This window comes from Anoplopoma fimbria, chromosome 15 (assembly GCF_027596085.1).
Source record: "Anoplopoma fimbria isolate UVic2021 breed Golden Eagle Sablefish chromosome 15, Afim_UVic_2022, whole genome shotgun sequence".
Classification (NCBI taxonomy): Eukaryota; Metazoa; Chordata; class Actinopteri; order Perciformes; family Anoplopomatidae; genus Anoplopoma; species Anoplopoma fimbria.
The window spans coordinates 24,015,319-24,035,880 of record NC_072463.1 but is presented as its reverse complement, the minus strand read 5'-3'; the positions used below and the strand labels follow the sequence as shown (position 1 = coordinate 24,035,880).

Below are 20,562 nucleotides of genomic sequence, written 5' to 3'. Positions count from 1 at the left end.
TTCTCTCTCTCTCTGTGCTAACAGTCTAAGCTCTCTGTCTCTGTCGCCATCTTTCCAACCCGTCCATATTTTTTCCTCTCCTTGTCCTTCTCTGTGTTTGCCCGGGGGGTTTTGGGGGGGAGATGTGTGTCGGGGAGGATTGACAGCGTGGAGGGAGGGTCTGCCCTGCTTTGAAGTCTCGGCTCTGACCGGCGGCTGGGCGAGAGCTTGGGACTTGAAAGCACCGAGCGCCACTGCCTGGGTGACATTTCAGCACAGACCAGCGTGACCCAGCAGGGTGTGTGTGTGTGTGTGTGTGTGTGTGTGTGTGTGTGTGTGTGTGTGTGTGTGTGTGTGTGTGTGTGTGTGTGTGTGAGGAGTGTCCCCTTATGGCTTCAGCTGTCCTCAAGGACTGCTGGCTGCTGGGGGCTATTTGCCTCCACACCGAAGGGATTACCTTTCATTACATGAAAAACAGATTCACCCATTCACCCTCTAACCCCTCTCTCTCAACAATAGCGCCATTGGGATGCAGTGCTACAGCTGATACCCCCCTTAGAAAGCCACACTTTGTAGCTAGATCTAGTTCAAACATATATTGCATGAGCCGTGGCTACATGTAACTTTTTATATGACTCTCAGAACACACACACACACACACAAGGCTCAAGGACAGCCTACTTTGGGTCAGCTGTTCTTTCCAATCCAGTGTGCCTGAGTGGCTTTCCTCTGATGGCTTCACATACATGACTGACTTTACTTTAATGTGTCACACGGTACCCACACACTCTCAGCCAAACAACATGAAAGCTGGCCCGTGGCCCCGTAACTGGACGAATGTCTTAATCTACCACCCGTGTGTGAGCCTTTTTGTCTGTCCTGTAAGTGGTGTAAACAGGTGTTAACATGTCAGCCCACAAGATGCCACATGCCGCTGTGTCATGATCCCCTGAACAGCTGTCCCCCCGCCATTGTGTGTGTGTGTGTGTGTGTGTGTGTGTGTGTGTGTGTGTGTGTGTGTGTGTGTGTGTGTGTGTGTGTGTGTGTGTGTGTGTGTGTGTGTGTGTGTTTACTGTAAGGGTTATAAATGGCTGCAAGATGAGCTTTAGCCCTTGATATTGTGCTAAGCCAAGGACAAACAAAGAGAAAGGGCAAAGAATGAAAGGAAGCTTCATGGCAATAACTGATTTCCTCAAAAACACGAGAATTCTCATCTGCTATATCTGTGATGTAGTGGGAACGTAGAAGGATTGTCCAGTAAACAAAAAGATAATCTCTGTTGCTAGCTAATGTCTCGATCAACAGCCATATGTTCCAACAAATGTCCTTGAGCACAGGACAGAAACTCCACCCCCTCTGTCTTTATATGTCTCTGGATTAAAGAAGCAGCTAATAATGCCTGTAATGTAAATGTTAATTTCTGTCCTCAGGTGGAGATCGAGAAGCTGGACTACCACCACTACCTGCCGCTGTTCTTTGATGGCTTATGTGAGACTGTTCATCCGTACGAGTTCTTCGCCTTCCAGGGAGTCCATGATATGCTGGACCACGGAGGCCCCAAGATCCTGCCTGTCATTCCCCAGCTCATCATCCCCATTAAGAGTGAGTCCGGCCTGGTGTCTGCCCTCACTGTTTACAAATCACGCACAACACAGCAACCTTCCCAAGTCACCCTGTGTGTGCTGATGTCATTTCACCTTCACTGTGTTTCTCTGCCGCTGATGGGAAAATGTGTTTATCTCAAGACAGAAGAAACTCCCTACAGAAGCTGGTGTTGTGTCAGCCTAAATATGATTAGAGTATTGATAACATATTTCTATAAATCTCTTGACAAATTTAAAGGTCATAGCTATAAAGTGAGAAGGAGAGAGAAACCATACGGGACCAAAAGTATAATTTCTCAGTACTTAAATATTAATACATAACACATAATACAGGACCATTATCATAGACATTTTCAGCCATTAAAATATAGCAACTATTTCATTAAATTCAGCAGCAATAATTTTCCTACTGTCTTATTTATTTTCATCAGTTTTATAAACCTTTCTGTAACTAAACATTATGATTATTATATATTATGTTACTTAACATGAGCTATCATAAAGAGAGTCCTTTGTCATTCTTTCAAAATTGACCTTGCTTGAAAATATGTGACAATACATTATAAATATGAAAACGATTTTTTTAATTAATTTTTGAATGCAGCTAAATCTAAATTGTATTAACATAATGTTGTTTTAATTACAGACAATGGCACTCTCAACCCCCTCTCCGACAATATTGCAGCTGCAATGGAGAACAACCGAAATAGCACAGCATACTTTACCAGGAATAGACTCACCTGTCTTACACACTTGCGCTACAACAGATTCTAGCATTACCATACAACCAGTCCTGTGACAAGCCCTAATTTGGTTTCACAGTCATACGGTTCCTATTATTACATTAGCCCTCAGGGCGAAGCGTCCTTGTTTAGTTTTTTTTGCATTTGCCGGAAGAGGTTGCCTCTAAAAGCATGCCTGATAATCTGCCATGTGCGATGTGGCGACATGCTACATTTAACCGTGTTATCGTGGTGTGGCTCCTTGACTTTCCACACAGACACATTCTCACGTGCACAGGCTTGCAGATGGAGATGAGCTGAAAGGTCGGGTCTCAGGTTAGAGAAGTCTATGACTAGCTCCTATATCAGAATTTACAGTGATGTGGACGGTAAAGGTTTTTCTGTGTGAAGAACACAAGGAGGATAAAGGTACAGAGAAGTTAGAGGAATGCAGAGTGTGGTTTATGTTGAAAAATTTCAGCACACTCGCACAGACACACAGTCTCACGCGCACACACACACACACACACACACACACACACACACACACACACACACACACACACACACACACACACACACACACACACACACACACACACACACACAGACACACACATAAAAGTATTTTGTTTGGTGCCGCTGCCAAGTGCAGTGTCAGTTTCAAAGTGGGAGCCTTTAAGTGGCGCCCAGTGAGCCTGGGATAGTGTTCGTGTCATGGGCAGTTGGCTGGTGGTGTGTACGTGTATGTTAGTGTGTGTGTCTTCTTTGTTTCTGTGCGGGTGTTGGACCTCTGTGGAGGCAGAGGGGCGTAACGGAGACACGGTGACGGACTGACCCTGGCACAAAGTCAGTCACCACACTACACACTGCTCTGAGCTCCTACTGTAAAGTCCTCACCATTACACGTCTCACAGTGGGTCTTGTTTTGTGTTTGAGTTTTACTGTATTTTTACCATTATATTCTAATGCTCTAAATTATGGAAAAAGTAGTGTTTTAGTGAATAACATTTTTTGGAATGAATTTAGATTTGATCATTTTCATACTACATTTTCACAGGTGCATGATTCGCCAGCACCTTTTCACAGATAGTTGAAATATTTGGACGGCCTGATGCCTCCTCTTTACACATAACTTGTCATTATGCAGAGTGCGACCGGTCCATCGCTAACTTAGGCAGTAGTTTATAAATTCAAACCCCCTCAGCAGTTTTGGCCATTACTCTCGAGGAGGCCAGACCAAAGGTGATGGTTATGCTCCTCATGAAAACACGCACTTCGCACTGATAATGGAATTCTAAATGGCCTGCTCCTTATTAACTTCTCGGGGTTTATTAAAAAATCAGGCCTGTTTCTCCATCCACAAGGCAAAGCTGCCAGTCCGTGTGTGTGTTGCAGATTAATTACTTTCCTACGGAGCAGTCAAGAAGGAGGGATGGTGGAAAGAGGAAGAAAGAAAAAGCCGTCTGCAGTTTAAAATGGAAAGATATATATTTTTCTCCTCTAACGTTAATACATCTTCAATGTGGCTGGCAGGCTCTTATCTGCAGAGCGACTGAGTCACGTCAGGCCCTGGTGCATTTTGATGATGACTGCAGGTCACCCAATGAGAATACACAATGAAGGAGGCTCTGGCTGACATTATAGTCTAAGGCGCAGTCCTCAGTGACTTAAAGACTGAACTCTTTGCGACTGTACACCCTGTTCCCTTCACCCCAGGTTAGAAAGACTACCTTATACATTAAAAAAAAAAAAAAATAAATAAAAGATACCTTTAGCTATAATTGTAGAAAATCTTCTTTTCTCAAAATGTATTTTTTGGAAGTATCCACTGGTAAAATAATCACAAAACTGATTGCAGATGACTTTTTATGAAACCCTGACATTTCTGAAGTAAAATCAAAAAAAGTCTTGCTCAGCTGAACAGTACCATGGTGAGTTAAGAACAAAGGGTATAAGTAACTGAAATGCTGTGGTATTGGTTTTACAGGCTTTCTTAAATAGGGAGGAGGATTCAGAGCCATGCCTCCACTGAGCCTCAGTTGATTGGCATAACATTTGTTCAGCTTTGGACCAAAATGAGACTTTCATTACAAGAAGATCCCCAGTTACGCCTCTGCACGGGAACATCTTCTTCTGATCTGAAAAGTATATTTATACCGTGAGCGAGAACAATTCGCAGCTAAACTCTCCAACGTGTCACCCTACCTCTGACATTTCACAGGAAACAGAATACAAGGTCACCTCTGTTTTATTTCCGCACTGAATATGAAACAGGTCCTTGCATGAATAGATTATTACTTTATTCAGATTTGTCCCAACACAGGTTTTATACCAGCATTAATATATCAGGCCCTCGGCTGCCTATTTTTTTTTTTTCCTTTCTCCTTTTTTTTTTTTTTTTTTTTTTTTTTGCGGCAAGGCGAGAGTGCCGATGAATAATTGAACAGTCCCGCGGTCCAAATGTCACAGCAGGGAAAATTGTTTGCGCTGGCTGGTAATTAGAATTTCATTGTTTGTTATGTAGGTTTGAAATTCCTGTCATTCCACATTCCACCTTATCTCGGTGATGGCAGATATATCCGCTCTTGTCTATCGGGGGAGACACTAAGGCAGAGATGGAGAGATGGCACGGAGCACAATACATTCGCTCATTCAGCATCATCTCCACTGCTGCTGGTCTGCCCCAGACACACACACACACACACACACACACACACACACACACACACACACACACACACACACACACACACACACACACACACACACACACACACACTGACAGAGACAAAGACACTCTCAAATGAACAAAACAATGGACCTGGTACAACTTGCATTACACACATACTCGCATACACAAAATTGTGTTGTTGCAGTGTGATGAAGTGCAAGTTGTTGTATCTCCTCAACCCATGAGCCACTTGTTGTTTATATGGCTTCTACATTGTCGAACTTCATTCATATTTGGCTGCTGCCTTGTTCACTGCCTCCTGTGCTCATGACTGAGGCTGACATTTTGTCTTATTGCTTTCAGTGTGTTTGAGTGTGTGTGCATGGCCGCGTGTGACTGTGTGACTGTGTGACTGTGTGACTGTGTGACTGTGTGACAGCTTTGTATTTGCATATGAGCTGTTTTAACACAGTTAGAAGGTGGTGCATTATGCTGTTATCTGAGTGCTCCTACTGTCACACTATGTTTTAGGTTTGTTGCTCTCTTTTCCTCTCAGTTGTTCTTCTCTGTCAATTTCAATTCGGTGCTTGGGACGAATGCTGGACAGGTGAATTCATAGTAACATGACCTGCAGTGGATAATAAAGATAAAATCCTTGTGGAGGATTATGGCAGAGCAGTTAAAAACTGTCTGTTTATGCTTTTACAACGGACTGTCATCAGTGCTTCTGGTTTCACTAAATTAGTATATAATTAATTGGTATGTATCTGTACTCGGCACAATAATTTCTTCAAAACCAAAAGCAAAAACAGTACTTGATTTAGAAACCGTCATTCGTCATTTTCTAGTGTTAAAAATCTTCAGGCAGTTGGTGTTTCGTATTTAAGTTTTTTAGTGCTAGCTTTCTTCAATAGTACCTCTCACATTTTCTACACCTCTTTTTCACATTCTAACACACTTTACTCCCCTCCGTCAACCACAAGCTCCCTGTTTCTCTGCTCACACTCAATTTTCTTTGTTTTGACAAAGTTTTTTTCATGCCTTTCATTCCTGTTGTTGTAGGTGCTCACTGGCAAAATAGGCACTGTGATGCCATTACCATCCTCTTTTTTGTGGAAGAAGGCATCAATTAACAGTTAAAAGTTTCATAAAGATACGTCGCTCAGGTGTGTTTTCTAACTTGGGATATGCTGACTATCTGCTCAGGGTTTTGCGATCACTTGTGCAGAATCTCAAAGAAAAAACTTAAACAAGCCCGAGTTTAAAGAACTTGAAAAATATGTCCGTCTTAGATGCTAATCACAGTTATTTTCCAACCCTTTGCCCTCCGCCTGTCACATCTCTTCATCTCTCTCTTTGACATATTGTCTTTCGTTGTTTTTCCCTCTTCCATCTTTCTCTCTCTGAATTTGTGTCTCTTGATCTCTCAAGCCCTCGGTCTCTCCGACCATCATTCCCTTTTGTTCTCTCTATCAGTGGGAGATGGAGTTAAGTGCAGCTGTAGGCCAAATAGCCCAGTGATTGGCTCTCACTTACTCCTGCGTCCCCAGTGCATTTGAAATCACTGATTGCAGACAAGCCAGTCTAAATCAAAGCCGAGCTATAAAGGAAATGCTTTCAAGGGGAAGGTAGTGTGTGGGAGTTACGATTTATGTGTAATTTGACTTATATACCATATAATTGCAGTTGTCAGAATTACTCCACATTTAGTGTACCTCCACCTGCCTGAACAAACAACCTGTAAATCAGATCTAAAAAACAGACTGACAGTTTGTCCTTGTCGCCCCCTTTTTTATTCTGACTGACCTTTACCTTCTATCCTGCTCTTTAGATGCCCTGAACACAAGGAACCATCAGGTGATGTGCACCACCCTGAAAGTCCTGCAGCATCTGGTGATGTCCGGCGACAAAGTGGGAGAGGCTCTGGTGCCCTACTTCAGACAGATCCTCCCCATTTTCAACATCTTCAAGAACAAGAACAGTAAGTTCCAACTGGTTGAGTGTTAATTCGTGGACAGATGGCGTGTAAGCATAACGAGGCTCTGCGCTTTTGTGGAGCAGTCATTGTGTAAGCACGTCCCTTTGTGTTATAAATCATTCTTCCCGCTAGTACTGCTACTCCGTCAGAGAGTTGAAGGACAGCAAACATTTACGAGCCTGTGACAGGCAGTGATAAGTATTCATGTGTAGTGTGAACCCTGTGTTAAGACACAGAATCTTGTGACTTCCAGGCAGGAGGCATCCTTATTCTGTCTGTAGATCCAGTGCATTCACCTGTCCCTGAATCCTTTTTTCCCCCTTCTTTCCTCCCACCACTTTAACATCCACTTGACAGAGAAGCTCCATTTTGTCCTTTCTGCTGTCAGTCAGGCTGCATTGTGCGGCGCTGTTGAGGAGGAGACTTTGTCCTTGCTTTCTTTGAAATCCTCCACCTGGGCGACACCAAGACCTGGGGAGATTGGCATCAGATAGGCAGGGCTCTTTGTGTGGCTGTGTCAAACCACTTAGCATGCTGGGACATAATGTGAGCCCATTGGAGTCTTTGAGGCACAACCGGTCCCAAACACAACTCAACGTACAGCCAGTAGGATGTGGAGATTGACAGAGTGAATCAATCATTTAAACACAGGCTTTAACAGGAGAAAACACAAGGCTTTAGTCTCTTAATCAATATCCAATTTGAATCTCTTGTCTCTTTAATTCGCTTACATTATCTCTTACTATTTGCCGAGGTTTAAAAAAAGGATAGGCGCGAGCCGTACGAGATAGCGGGGAAAGACAAAGGATGAAAAAGAAAAGCCTGCCTTATTAGTGCACGGCCATATGCAAATCTCCTCTGTAAATTAGCTGTCAAATCAATCCCCTAAACCGTTCTGAAGCGTGAGGTTCTCCGTCACAGCGCAGGCTCAGCAGTTGGCCGGTGAACCCCACCAGGAATAGTTTTATCTCTGGCTGGTGGTTACTGTGCCGGCCTGTCTACCTGCCTGCCCGCCTGTCTGTCCTCCTCTGGCGGGCATCCATTAAAACCTGAGCCAACCTCTCACCTGGCCGACGTCCCTGCCATTGACCTCTCCCATAGAGACCAGTTTGGGCCAGATACAGCTGCCAAAGCACAGGACCCAATCTGCTTAACAATGACAGCGCTTCATGATCAGAACTTCATAGGCATCCAGTAGAGTAGTAGAGTTTCCAAGTTTGGTTGGAGTTGAGGCACAAGGTTTTTACATTTTTTACATTACATTACAGTCATTTAGCAGACGCTTTTATCCAAAGCGACTTACAATAAGGTTCAACATAAGTAAGGGATAAAGGTTTGTATATTTAAGTAAGTTCATATATATATAAGTTCATAGCTAGATAGACAGAGAGACAGATGGGTAAGTTGACGGATAGATAAAATATTTCCAATGTTATTTAGTTCTTCTTTTTCCATCTCGAGTTTTATTGTAAAATAAGCTGTCAATTTATGTTCTGCTCCACCCACTCACTGCTAACACACCAAGATACGACTTCAAATATAGAGAATATACGCTTTTCTTCTGGGGGACCACACGCTCTGTGAAGCAGAACTCTGTGTTCTTTCTCTCTAATGCGGAAATATTTCAGAGTTGTTGTTCTCTCACACTCTTTTTCTCTCCCTGTGTGTCTCTGTCTCCCTTCTGTTTAATGTGGCTTGTTTATATCGATATCAAAGCTTTCATTGAAGTCCGTCTATTATCTAATATCGCTTGTATACACCTCCAGATCCGTCCCACGCTCAGTCGGCTGTCTCAACCAGAGCTAGCGTGTTGCCTGTAGCAGACAGACGCCATCATTGTGTCTAATACACCAGGAGACACAGAGGGACTGTCTGGTAGTGTGTGGTAACATCTCCGCTTGGCTCTCCCACACTGTAACTCGCAGAGCTTGCGTGGCATCCGTCTTATCTCCTGAGCCACAAACAGGCCACTGTCCAGTATGTCCAGTATGTGCCAAGTGTGTGTGTGTGTGTGTGTGTGTGTGTGTGTGTGTGTGTGTGTGTGTGTGTGTGTGTGTGTGTGTGTGTGTGTGTGTGTGTGTGTGTGTGTGTGTGTGTGTGTCTACACTTGTGTGCATCATCATGAATAGATCTTTTGAGTCCCACATGCAGCTGTTGACTTCAGTGTGGATGAAGGCCCCTGCTTTCTGTCTCCGTGTCTCTCTGTTCACTGTTCTTCAGCTCTGCCAGCCTCGGGCACATAATGCTCTACTAGCTGTCCACTACACTCACATATACGCACAGATGCACATATATATATATATAATCACATGCTGTCCCAGCAACAAAACCTGACTTTGTGCCTGTCTCCTCAGTTGTTGGAGCTGTGAATCAATAGGCTGACAGCCACTGCTGCATAGTCAGGGCTACAGTTAGATACCACCAGCATCTCATCATGGGACAGATCCCCCAGGCTATGTTCACACACTCCCGCTGTGTCGCTCCCACTCGGAGACAGGGTTGTGACCTGTTAAATTGGTCTGTATACAGGCCTTATCTGAGCCGTTTTTCAAGGGTCAGAGCCGGAGCTTTACAGCCATCTCCAAAATGGACCCTGGGGTGTCCTCTCACTCGCAGACAGAGCACTGTACCTCTGACCGGGAGAGCAAACCCATGCCCCGAATGCCCAGACGTCTGAAGAAGGAACAGCTCCATTGTTCAATGAGAAAAAGCCGGCTTCTATTCATACCACTGACACGGTAATGCGTCATTTTGAAGCGCACAATAATGAGCAATCACACAGTATCACAGTCCTTGATGTTCCCCTTTGTCTCCTGAATCAGGCACAAAGCTTTTGTTTGCTTTGTGCCTTTTGGAAATCAGCTTTGTTTGTGTGTGTGTTTGTGTGTGCGTGTGTGTGTGTGTGTGTGTGTGTGTGTGTGTGTGTGTGAGAGAGACATTGTTGAAGATAGTGTAGGAATTCCTCCAATGCGATTTGCACCGCTCTCTTGTTTGTTCGCTGTGATGAATCTTATCCCTAATGAAATGCAACAACGTTCCTTATGAAGGAGAGATGTGCTCCCTCATCCAGCAAATTCCTCTTGTGAGCTGGAGAGGATGGGAACTGATCTAGTGTACATCATCTGAGAGGGAGAGTTTGTGGAGTCCTGTGAGGCAGCAGGGTAAACTACACTTACTCATATTCTAGAGTCTTAAATAGGCATTGAATGGGTGCAGATTTATTATCATTGTCCTTCATTTCTGGGATTTCCGCTATTCCTTTACATAACACCGATCCTAATGAGTTCCACACAATGAGGTAAACATATTTGGAATTGGTAAAAAGAGGAAATTTGTACTCTGTCTCTGAAGTGGGGATCTATGTTGTCAGAATCTATGTTGGGAAGACGAAGCACAGAATTTGTGCACCATAGTATTTATTTTAGCGCCATTTATCTTAAAAAAACATTTTGTGATTAAAGATATGTCTGAGTGAAGAAAAATATACAGTGAAATAAGTACACTTTTAATTGGAAAAGAAAAGATTGTAGCGACCTTATATCAGACGATTTCAGCCTGTTGATGTTTGTTGCACATCTTGATCAAGATGTGATTGTTAGTTAACAAGGATCCGTCACCCAGTGACCAGTACATGCTGAGAATAGCTTGAAACATACATTCAGCCTCACTTATTCATAAACAACACAAATAAAGCACAAATAGGCAAAGAGTAAATAAGGGAATGTTTTTCCTGACATCTTCTTGTCTTCTTCATCTTCTTTCTCAGGTATTTATTTTAGCCTACATTGTAGCATTGTTGTTGTCCTGATGATTTTCTTCACGTATCTGTAAGGTTTAGGTCTTTAAACTCCTATTCATCACTGACAAACTCTTTCTCACACACACACACACACACACACACACACACACACACACACACACACACACACACACACACACACACACACACACACACACACACACACACACTCACTAATACACACAAACACACACACACTAACACACACATTTACACACTCATACATATTGCTCACACACGCTGCTGTGATGTGGTTCATTTGGCCTCTTTTGTCTTCCTGCTAGGAATGTGTCTAGCTATGATAAGGTCTAACCCACATGCTTAGATCAGCCTACCACACAGACACACACACACACACACACACACACACACACACACACACACACACACACACACACACACACACACACACACACACACACACACACACACAAACGGCGGAGGATGTGATAGCGGCTCTCTGTCTTCTGTTCCTGGGCGACTGGTGTGGTTTTTGTGTCGGTGACAGATGCAGGGCTGTGGCTGGCCACTCTGTCTTCCCCTGTGGGCCCTGCTTCATCTGTGTATCACATGACATGCACACACACACACACACACACACACACACACACACACACACACACACACACACACACACACACACACACACACACACACATACACACACAGCGCATGTTTGATGTCTCTGTGAATACAGACGATCAGTTACAGCCCAAGCTGATCGTTGGAATGGAATTAAACAGGAAGAGCTGGCTGACCTCGTGACCCCTCCCGCTCCCCGACAGAAGGACAGTCAGGAACGAGGAGGCAAGGACATTTCATCAGCTGTGCATGGAGATAATATACATGTAACTGTCATAAATGAAATGACCAGCATGAACACACATGAATATCTAATCCAAAGCATTTTTACTAATTTTAATCTGACAGAAGGCCAAGCGTATGCCAGTGTGCTCAGCCACCTGTGCTCTTGTCCACAATACTATGCAATGCGCCAGTTTCCTGCCAGAGCACTGCACTGTTGCGTATGTGGTGTTGAAGTTAATTCCTGGGGATTCCCATTCACCAATATTTGTTTTATTTAATGACCTTTTCCAGCGGCCGTTGTACAAATTAATTCACTGCCATACTTTCACTGTGTATATAGCGAAGCAATGGAGTGGGACCATACCCACACACACATACACACACACACACATACGTACACACACATAAGCCTGTGGCCCCCATGTAATCCATCATCCTCCACTGAAACACACGGAGCTCCTTGTCCCTGTGGACGACAGAACACACACCTCATCCTCAGCCCCCGTCTCCTCTTCCATGTACCCCTCTCCAACGGGAGATATCTATCTGTCAAGATATCACAGCCTGCCAAGACCCCTCCGCCATTAAAATACAGAAAGAGTGGGAGAAACTGCCGGAGAAAAGAGAGCGATAGAAGGAAAGATAGCATGAGTGAGCGTGAGATGAAATCCAGGTGATACCGCGGTTGTCTGTTCTTACCTGCTCCCCCGTTAGCATGCTTCACAGCACATAATGACTTTTTTCCTTCTCTCCTGAAGCTTAAGAAAAAACGATAAAATGAGGAAAAATAGTGAAAATATATTTTTTATATTAATGCAGTCCTCGTCTGCCTCCACTCCTATACTTCTTCCGCCCGTGGATATGCCCACCTGGCTCTACTAATTTCTATTGTCAGCAGGTCTGAGTGCGAAGCAGCCAATCAGGTGGGAAACGTTAGCCCTTGGGCCTGCAGTCGCTCTGCGGCTCCAATTTAAAGGTCAGCTGATAAGCAGCCTGATTCATGCATAATCTGGGCTGCTCTGCAGGCAGACCGGCAGACTGTTCAACAAAAACACACATACTCAACAGATATACACATCTATTCTTCGACTATGCTTGACCCTCTCAAACTTTTTATTTCGCAGACTTTGATGGACAAGTTTCATTTTGCCTTTTCCTGCTTGAACACATTTGTGCCTCTATTGTTCCATCAGGTTAGATAATGTAATTTTACTAATTGCTTGAGAGAAGTGTCTGAGTAAGAATTTGGCTTTGTGTTTGTTGATTTGTTCATTAATTTATACATAATGCCTTTTGCTATGGGAAGCACTTAGGGGGATTATGGGATCCACTCGTTAAATGGCACAGAGCCCTGAGGCACGCAATGTACTTAAAATTAAATAGAATTTGGCGTCTTTTCACAGGGAGTCTGCAACTTAAACAAATGACTGTGTAGATAGCTGCAGTGTGCAGAGGCTGGCTCTCCTCTCCCGAGCACTGCTACCCGTCAAAGTGTTTGGTTGTTGCTTGTTTCCTTTTTCTGATTATATCATTTCTTCATAAGATAATTATCATTCCGCATGACTCTTTGTCTGACATGAATATCATTAAACGAACAGACTTTCAATTTAACTGAAGTAGAACTTTAACCAATTAACCCTTTGCTATGTACTGCCCCTCGAACGTAGACTGGCCAATCATAGCACCGTAGACTCTCACCTTTCAGATTTTCTATATTTTCAGGCTGGTTTTGGGGATTTTGAGCTAGTCATGGTTAATCATTGTGTAATAGTTATACACAGAGAGGTTGAAAAGTTATATGCGTTGTTTTTTTAATTACGTTTCTACATTAAAAACCTGTGGAGCTAAATTTATCAGAATACGATGCCAGGGTCTAAAGACTTTATGCTGTACAGATTATAAAGCCCTCAGAGGGAAATTTGTGATTTGTAATTTTGGGCTATACAAATAATTTGAATTACTATAGTTAGCATATGATTGACTAGTGTTAGCACTTCTGTGCTTTGCTAGTTACTTTAGGTATACTGAATTATTATTCATGTTGCTTTTGTTTTGAATGATTTTAACAGTGTCTAAAGACCTACCCGCCTTAACAGGAACAGTGTTGTTCTTTAATTTCATTGTCTCAATTGCCAAGTGGATGTGGTGGTTCACTTTTACACTGTTATCTGTAGCATTAAGCTTTTATCTTTATCTTTTGAACCTGTTTTGCTGCTGAATCAGGAAGACATCCTTGATATATTCTTCAAACACATATTGTAGACCCTCATGTCGGCTTCTCTATGAAATAATTTTTATTTTTTTACCAAAAACAATTAATTTAGGGATTGCAGTTAGTGACAGTGTGGGCTCCACTTTGACAGCTTGACAGAGCAGCAGCAGTGGGCGGGGTTTAGCGATGGTTAATTGGAACCAATGCAAGTAGTAAACGTTTTTTTCCATCACTAAAAACACCCTAAAGTTCCGTGCATAGGAGAAACAGTGTGGGCTCATACAGGAGAACTCTTATAGTAAGTCACAAACACACATATCTACACATGCAAACAGAGACTTGCACATACCTTTTCACCTTAAAGGGAAAGTCTACCTCTCTTCATTTGTGCTCAATCCCAATGCCTAAACCTTTGAAATGGGTGGATTAGAGGCATGAGCAATTAGAAAAAGTTAATGTTGAGCTTTTAGATGGATAGGATCAGCTTTTGGCACATGCTTCCTTGTAATCTGTAGACGACCATGTACATATTCTTACGGTGGAACCAGAAGTCCTCAATCTCAGCGGGGCTCTTCCTTTCATTCCCTCTAATCCAAGTAACACTCAATTACCTAATTGGATGAGTTATGAGGGTCCTTTTCCTCCCATCTCAATGAGATTAACACACTCTGTAATTAATGAATTTGGGGCAGTTTGAAACGATTCGCGGGATTGTCCAGGCTCCAGGGCCCTGACATGTGTAACACAATTATTGAGCTGATGAAATTAGACAATAGAGTGAGACGAATAGTGTAAGCGTTAGCTTTGTTTTCTAAAGACAGGTGATCGCTCCAGTCTGAACGTGGATCCTGTTGATGCCGCTGCTTTGTTGCTACTCTTTTAGAGTCCATGTGTGTTAGCGGAGGTTGGGGTTTAGTCAGCCATTTGATAGCCAGCGAATGCGCTGCTGCCTGTCATTTTACGTGTATTCTGGTGTATGAATCTGTGTCCTTGTGTGTGCCTTTGTGTGTGTCATGACTTCCTAGTAGTGAGCAGGGAGCTCTCATGCAGCCTCTCACCACATCATTGTGTTTGACATCTCCGCAGGCAGCCAGCCACCAGAATGCTGGTGTGTGTGCAGACATTTGTCGAGCCCGCTATGGATCAGCATTTGCACCCTGAGCCAGGTTACCTGTCAGCTTTCATATACAGCCACACATTCCCAAACAGTCCCGCTGTTTGAAAGTAAAGAAAATGCACAAAATCAAAAATAGAATTTCAGTCTTTCTAACTTGCTGTCCCAGACAAGGACATACATAAACAATAGAAACTAAATACATTATACTACCGGTGTCAGGATGTAGTCCTACTTCCCTCTGTTTGTCAGATGTGGGCAGTAAGGTATGTGCACTGAGGAAAACAGAAAAGTAAAATAACTGATATTCGAGTAGAATATTTTTATTTTATTTTATGTAACCTAGATTTTGTGGATGACAGATCTTGGACTACCTCATGGACTCCTAAGCTCCAGTTTCACAAATAAAAAGGTGCAAAACTAAAGAAAATGTGGATTTCTCCAGGGATGATTCTGTACTTGAAATACTGATACCTTTCTTGGTAACTGGAATTAGTTAGATTTTCAAGTGAGTCATTCCTTAGCTTGGCATTGTGAGGCTAAATGCCTCCACACCTTTCATTTTTAGGGTCTGTCGCCTGTCTGTCTGCGTCTTTAGAGTCCCAACCCCCCATTACAGCCCCTTCTCATCACGTTTCCCTGACAGAGGAAACCTTATCTCCTCCATTTTCACACAGGCATGCGCCAGACACAGTCCTCACAATCTCTAATGGATGTAATTGAACCCTATTCTATCTTTCTAATGCACACTATTTCTCAACAATCAGCTACACACCCTCACAACGTTTCCCCCTCTTACTCACACAAACCTCCATAAGTTGTCCCAGCTATGTCGTGTCCCGCATCCAGTCAACAGGTTCTAGTTAGTTCCCATGTCTAATGTTTCCATCTGACTCCCCTAGCCATCACAAAATATAAGTATACAATACTTGATATGATAAAAGATTATATCCATTACAAAGAAGACTGTAATGATTGTTGCCATTAAACTAAAATGAATGGGTGTTGTTTGAGTGACACTTTTTCTATAATTTCCTTCCAAATATAAATGATCACACTTTTCAATTGAAGGAACCAACATTGTTTCATAAATGAGTTACAACAATGGGAAAAATTAAACGGACTAACAGAAAAATAAAAAACTTCATTATCCATGTTTATAGGTGGTAATTTATTCATCCAATGCATAACTATTCATCCCTATCATGTTATACATGCATTAACAATTTGTAGAACTTCTGTTAGACGTGAAGGCTAATCATACATCTAATATCCGGGTCAGCAGTATGGATCAATGGTTAGTGTTTTATAAGCAGAACTACTGAGAAAAAATAATTACTGGCGTAGAGGGGTCATGTTGACCAAACAAAATCGCTAAACTGCATGCGTAGGCTTATTCAGCACAGGAGTATTGCAGAGAATTCCTTATGTCATTGCTATTCCTTTCCTTTCACTTTTGAAACCTAATTAAATGGTGAAATCATACCACTAAGCTTGCTTTGCTCTTTATTCACTCACTGCTGTTTCAACCCAGGACATTACCTGAGGAGCACAACTTCTGTAGTGTCTTGTCTCAGAGTATCAGGGTCCTTTAGTATGTGTGTGGATGTTTCAGCTTCTGAATATACATAGCAAATGGAAGCCAATCCACTGAACCAGATGTTACCTTATTAGGTTCGACCACCCACTGTAGGAGAAGGACTGTGGTCATAGAGAATAAAGGCTTGCATGTTTAACAGGCGGTCAGTGAGAGATCAACCGAGGCCTTCAGGCAAAAAGTCTGAACCCAGATGAACATCCCAATATTTCCCTCTACCGTTTAGCGATGCATCATCTTTCTTCTCTTCTCCTCCCAAGATCACAAGAGTCAAAAGTAACACCCCGTTTACACTTGACATTTGTAGTGTCTTTTATCTGGATAAAATACGGATAATGTTTGAGACACGCTCATTTACACTAACTTACATTTTGGTGACTGATGATAAAGACAGAGGAAAAATGAATTCTGCTCTTAAGCAGTTGAGTTACAACAATAACAATTAAGGTTGCATTTGCTAAAACAGGGCTCTCAGCACTCACTCAAATGCATTGATCGTTAGACTCACACAGATGAAACTTTTCACACACTCTCAGAGCTCAGGTCCTTTTTCCCATGCAGTGAAAAACAAATGTATAACTGATATAACGTTGCAACAACAGCACCATAAAACACTGTGATCAAGTGAGTTGTTGTTTCTGAAATGTCCAATTTTTGTGCTGTTACAGTACCGTTTCTCAGAGCAGCAAAAAAGGTCAAAGAGCGACTTGCATTTTATTCATAACTTCTCACATTTAATATACCAAATATATCCTGTAGCGAAGAAGTCCTAGTTTAATAAAACACTTTCCATATCTGTTTTTCTAAGGGCGCAATGGATTTTAGGTCACATTGTCCCTGACTATGACCATAAACAATTTGAGGTAGTTTCACTGGACATTACTGTATAGGGAAAGTTATCAGAAATTATATTGGAACACATTGACAATGTCTTCATTTTTAAACTCATAAATTAGATAGAAGTTTTCCTTCAAAGAATTGCAAAACATATCAATGTTATTTTGTTACGAATGTCCTTGAAATCTCGTGAAATCTTTTCCTTTATAAGTTTGTTGAAATGTTGAGTGTGATGCTGTTCAGGATGACCCTGACTATGACCATGTAAGTAAGAAAAGTAATTTTACTGTCTCACTCCAAACCAAAATTAAATTCCTATATTTATTAATATATTATGTTACTATTTTATTTTTTTCTCACTGACCGCCTGCTCTTAAAGTTATGTTTCTTGCCAGTTATTGTAATCTTTGACTGTTATTCTACATACAAGTTTTACCAAACTTCACTTTCTGAGAAACAATGGTCATAACTTTAAAAGTAAAACAACTTTCAAGCCTCAGATATATGGACACATATTTAAAAAGAACATAACAAGAGCCAAGTCAGCTGTAAGCCGCACAATTTAGTGTTCAAACATTGAATGACAAACAAGGCAAATCCCCAAAATGTATGACTGAACACACTAGGATTCAATTCAGCTCCAAAACCAGTAGCAACCAAACAAATGCAGCTTGAGACAATTTTTGCATGCAAGCTGCCATCTGACAATGTGTTCAGAAATGAATGGAGTCACTTGCATTTATTATCTGCAAAGAATATGCTTCAAGCACTTACGCTTTTCAGTGCTGCGACATTTCTAATGTTTAAAATTAATTTGATAAGGAAAAGATTCATATTTAATTAGGCTTCTGGCAGTGCTCAGTATTATAATTTAGAATGCAAATTGTACATTGTTTGCATAATTAATTAATTGCAGCTTCATCTGTAAATAATAGTGGTACCACACCAGTGGCCCAGGCATAGGACCCCACTTTCAGGAACCTGTGTATGTGTGTCTGTGTGTAGCAGGCTGCTCCTTCACTGCTGCGCCAACATTGAGAAAAGTCCCATAGTACTGTCTTATTTACTCTCAAGATCTGTACTGTCACACAGGCATGCACACACCATCCATGCCCTTCAAAGTCAATAGAGGGGATATAGACACCATCGGCGCTTCACACCACCACGTGGAATGTAGAATATGCCTGCTATGAACTCCTCGAGATCATATTCTATAGGTTGTTGACGTCTCTCCAAGACTCTCATGTTGCTGATGACCTCAAAACTTGGTACATAACATGCATTACATTATTACATTAGGACTGCAGCTGTGCAACTGAAATGTGACGCATGCGAGTCTATATTGTGACAGTGTTTGCAAAATCATTTGTAAGTAGTTTTATTAAAGCTTAATTAATCAAATTAAATCAAAATCGAAACAAACAGTCTAAATATATGAACAGTCATTTTTCAGAAGTCTAAATAAGCTGCAATGTGACATAAAGTTCAGAACTCTAAGTTTATACTCTATTCAGTCAGGAACACTTGCGTCATAGATTTGATCCATTTATTGCAACAGTGGAAATACAGTTATACTTGGCGCTGCGTTATTGACATGCTCCCTGGATGGCCAAGCAGCTACTAAGCCAAAACAGGGAGCACCATACATAGACCCCCCGGTCTACAGAAATGAGCCCGAGATTAGAATTTAAATTCCATTTCGACAGTTGTTATGCTATACTAAAAAGGGGTGGAGGCTGGGGTGGAGGAGGCAAAGCTTTGCCAGCGGTATGGTCGTCTTTTTCAATTGCAGCGGTTTCTTTGCTTGTGTCTGTTTCCAACGAAAACTGTTTCCATGTTGTGGATCACAAACACAAGGAAACAAATGTTCATGATAACATCTACAAAACACTGTAGGGTCACAGATATTGGCTGCCTTCTATGGTGGTTTATCCAGTCTTTCCAATTCTTGTCTTGACACAAGGCAGCGGCCACATAATTAATTTTATCTAACCTCCAACACCAAGTTTCTACATCATCTCTCATCGTCACTCTGTGCCTCCACTCCTCCTACTTTCTCTCTGTTATCTTTCAGCTCTGTGTTTCAAATTCTTTTTCCTCTCTCCCATGTAAGTGTAGCCATGCATGGTTTTCAGTTTTGGATCCTATGTGCTAAAAGTCTTGGCCCCTTTGTTCTCTACTGCTTGCCACCCACAATGCTGTTCTGGTGTTGACCTCAGCGAGATGAATAATTCACCTGGAGGACAGTGGAGACTCTTGTAATGTCCTGACTCTCGATGCCCGCTGCACGCCTGGGACACACGCTACACACTCCCGAAGGATATGCACCCATGATTCTCCTCCTCTCCACCACCTCCTCCCATCAAATATTTAGCCGGTGTGGTTGGAGAGGAGCACATCCTCGGCTCTCCCATGGCTTTCGCTCACTGTCTCACCTCATCTCCCTCCCTCATACGCTACGCATCCTGCTGTTCTTCTCAAGTCTCTCTTTACGCACAGAGGCAACTGGGAGATTGAACGAAGTGATGAGCGCCTAAATCATTTAGGTTTTTTGCCCCCCCCTGAGTGGCCTTGTCAAACACGCTGAAATCTCAGCTCTGTGCTTGGAAGACAGCTGCACTGGTGGCTTGCCACTCTCTAGTGTAAAACTCTGTCCCAGATAGAGTCTTTGTGGACCAGAATGCTTAGATACCAGACTCACCTTTTTCCTTTTATTATTTGTAATAGTAACAGTAGTGCCTGCAGACAGCCTCAGGATGCAGGCCAACACAGACACATCATTTCCCTGCCGTTTCTCTCCGAAAGGAACACAAATACTGAAATTTGAGAAACTCTCTCTTTGTGTATCAGAGTTCTGTTCGCGGTCAATATGCTTGTCACTCACGATGATGTGTGTAGGGTGGTGGCGAGTCTGTGGATATGTGTGGTTGGGTTCCAGTAGGATTCTATTTCCATGTCTTACTATAAGAGGATCCTACAATATACCACAATTTCTGCCAAAGCTAGAGCAGTTTAGTCTCTGTTCTTCTTATTGGTTTAAAGTGACTGTGGCTCAGTAAAAAAAGAAGTGATGTCATGTATGCAGTCACGTTGTGGAGTCCACGCTGGTTTCCTGGCAACTTCATGGTAAAGACAAGACTCCAGGAAGTCACTGGTCACACGGTCAAGAAACAGTCAGACACATGAACAACTGTACAACCACAATGTGGTGGGTGCTACAGAGGGTGGGTGCTACAGAG

The 20,562-nt window shown here is 42.4% G+C and overlaps 1 protein-coding gene across 2 annotated transcripts in view; it reads left to right on the top strand.

The window, feature by feature from the left end:
• pacrg (PARK2 co-regulated) overlaps positions 1-20,562 on the top strand; it is a 182,650-nt gene that overhangs the window by 118,025 nt on the left and 44,063 nt on the right. For both annotated transcript variants that reach the window (XM_054614448.1, XM_054614449.1), the window contains 2 exons: positions 1,410-1,581; positions 6,811-6,960. In XM_054614448.1, the coding sequence (XP_054470423.1) occupies positions 1,410-1,581; positions 6,811-6,960 (322 nt within the window). The remainder of the gene's footprint in view (positions 1-1,409; positions 1,582-6,810; positions 6,961-20,562) is intronic.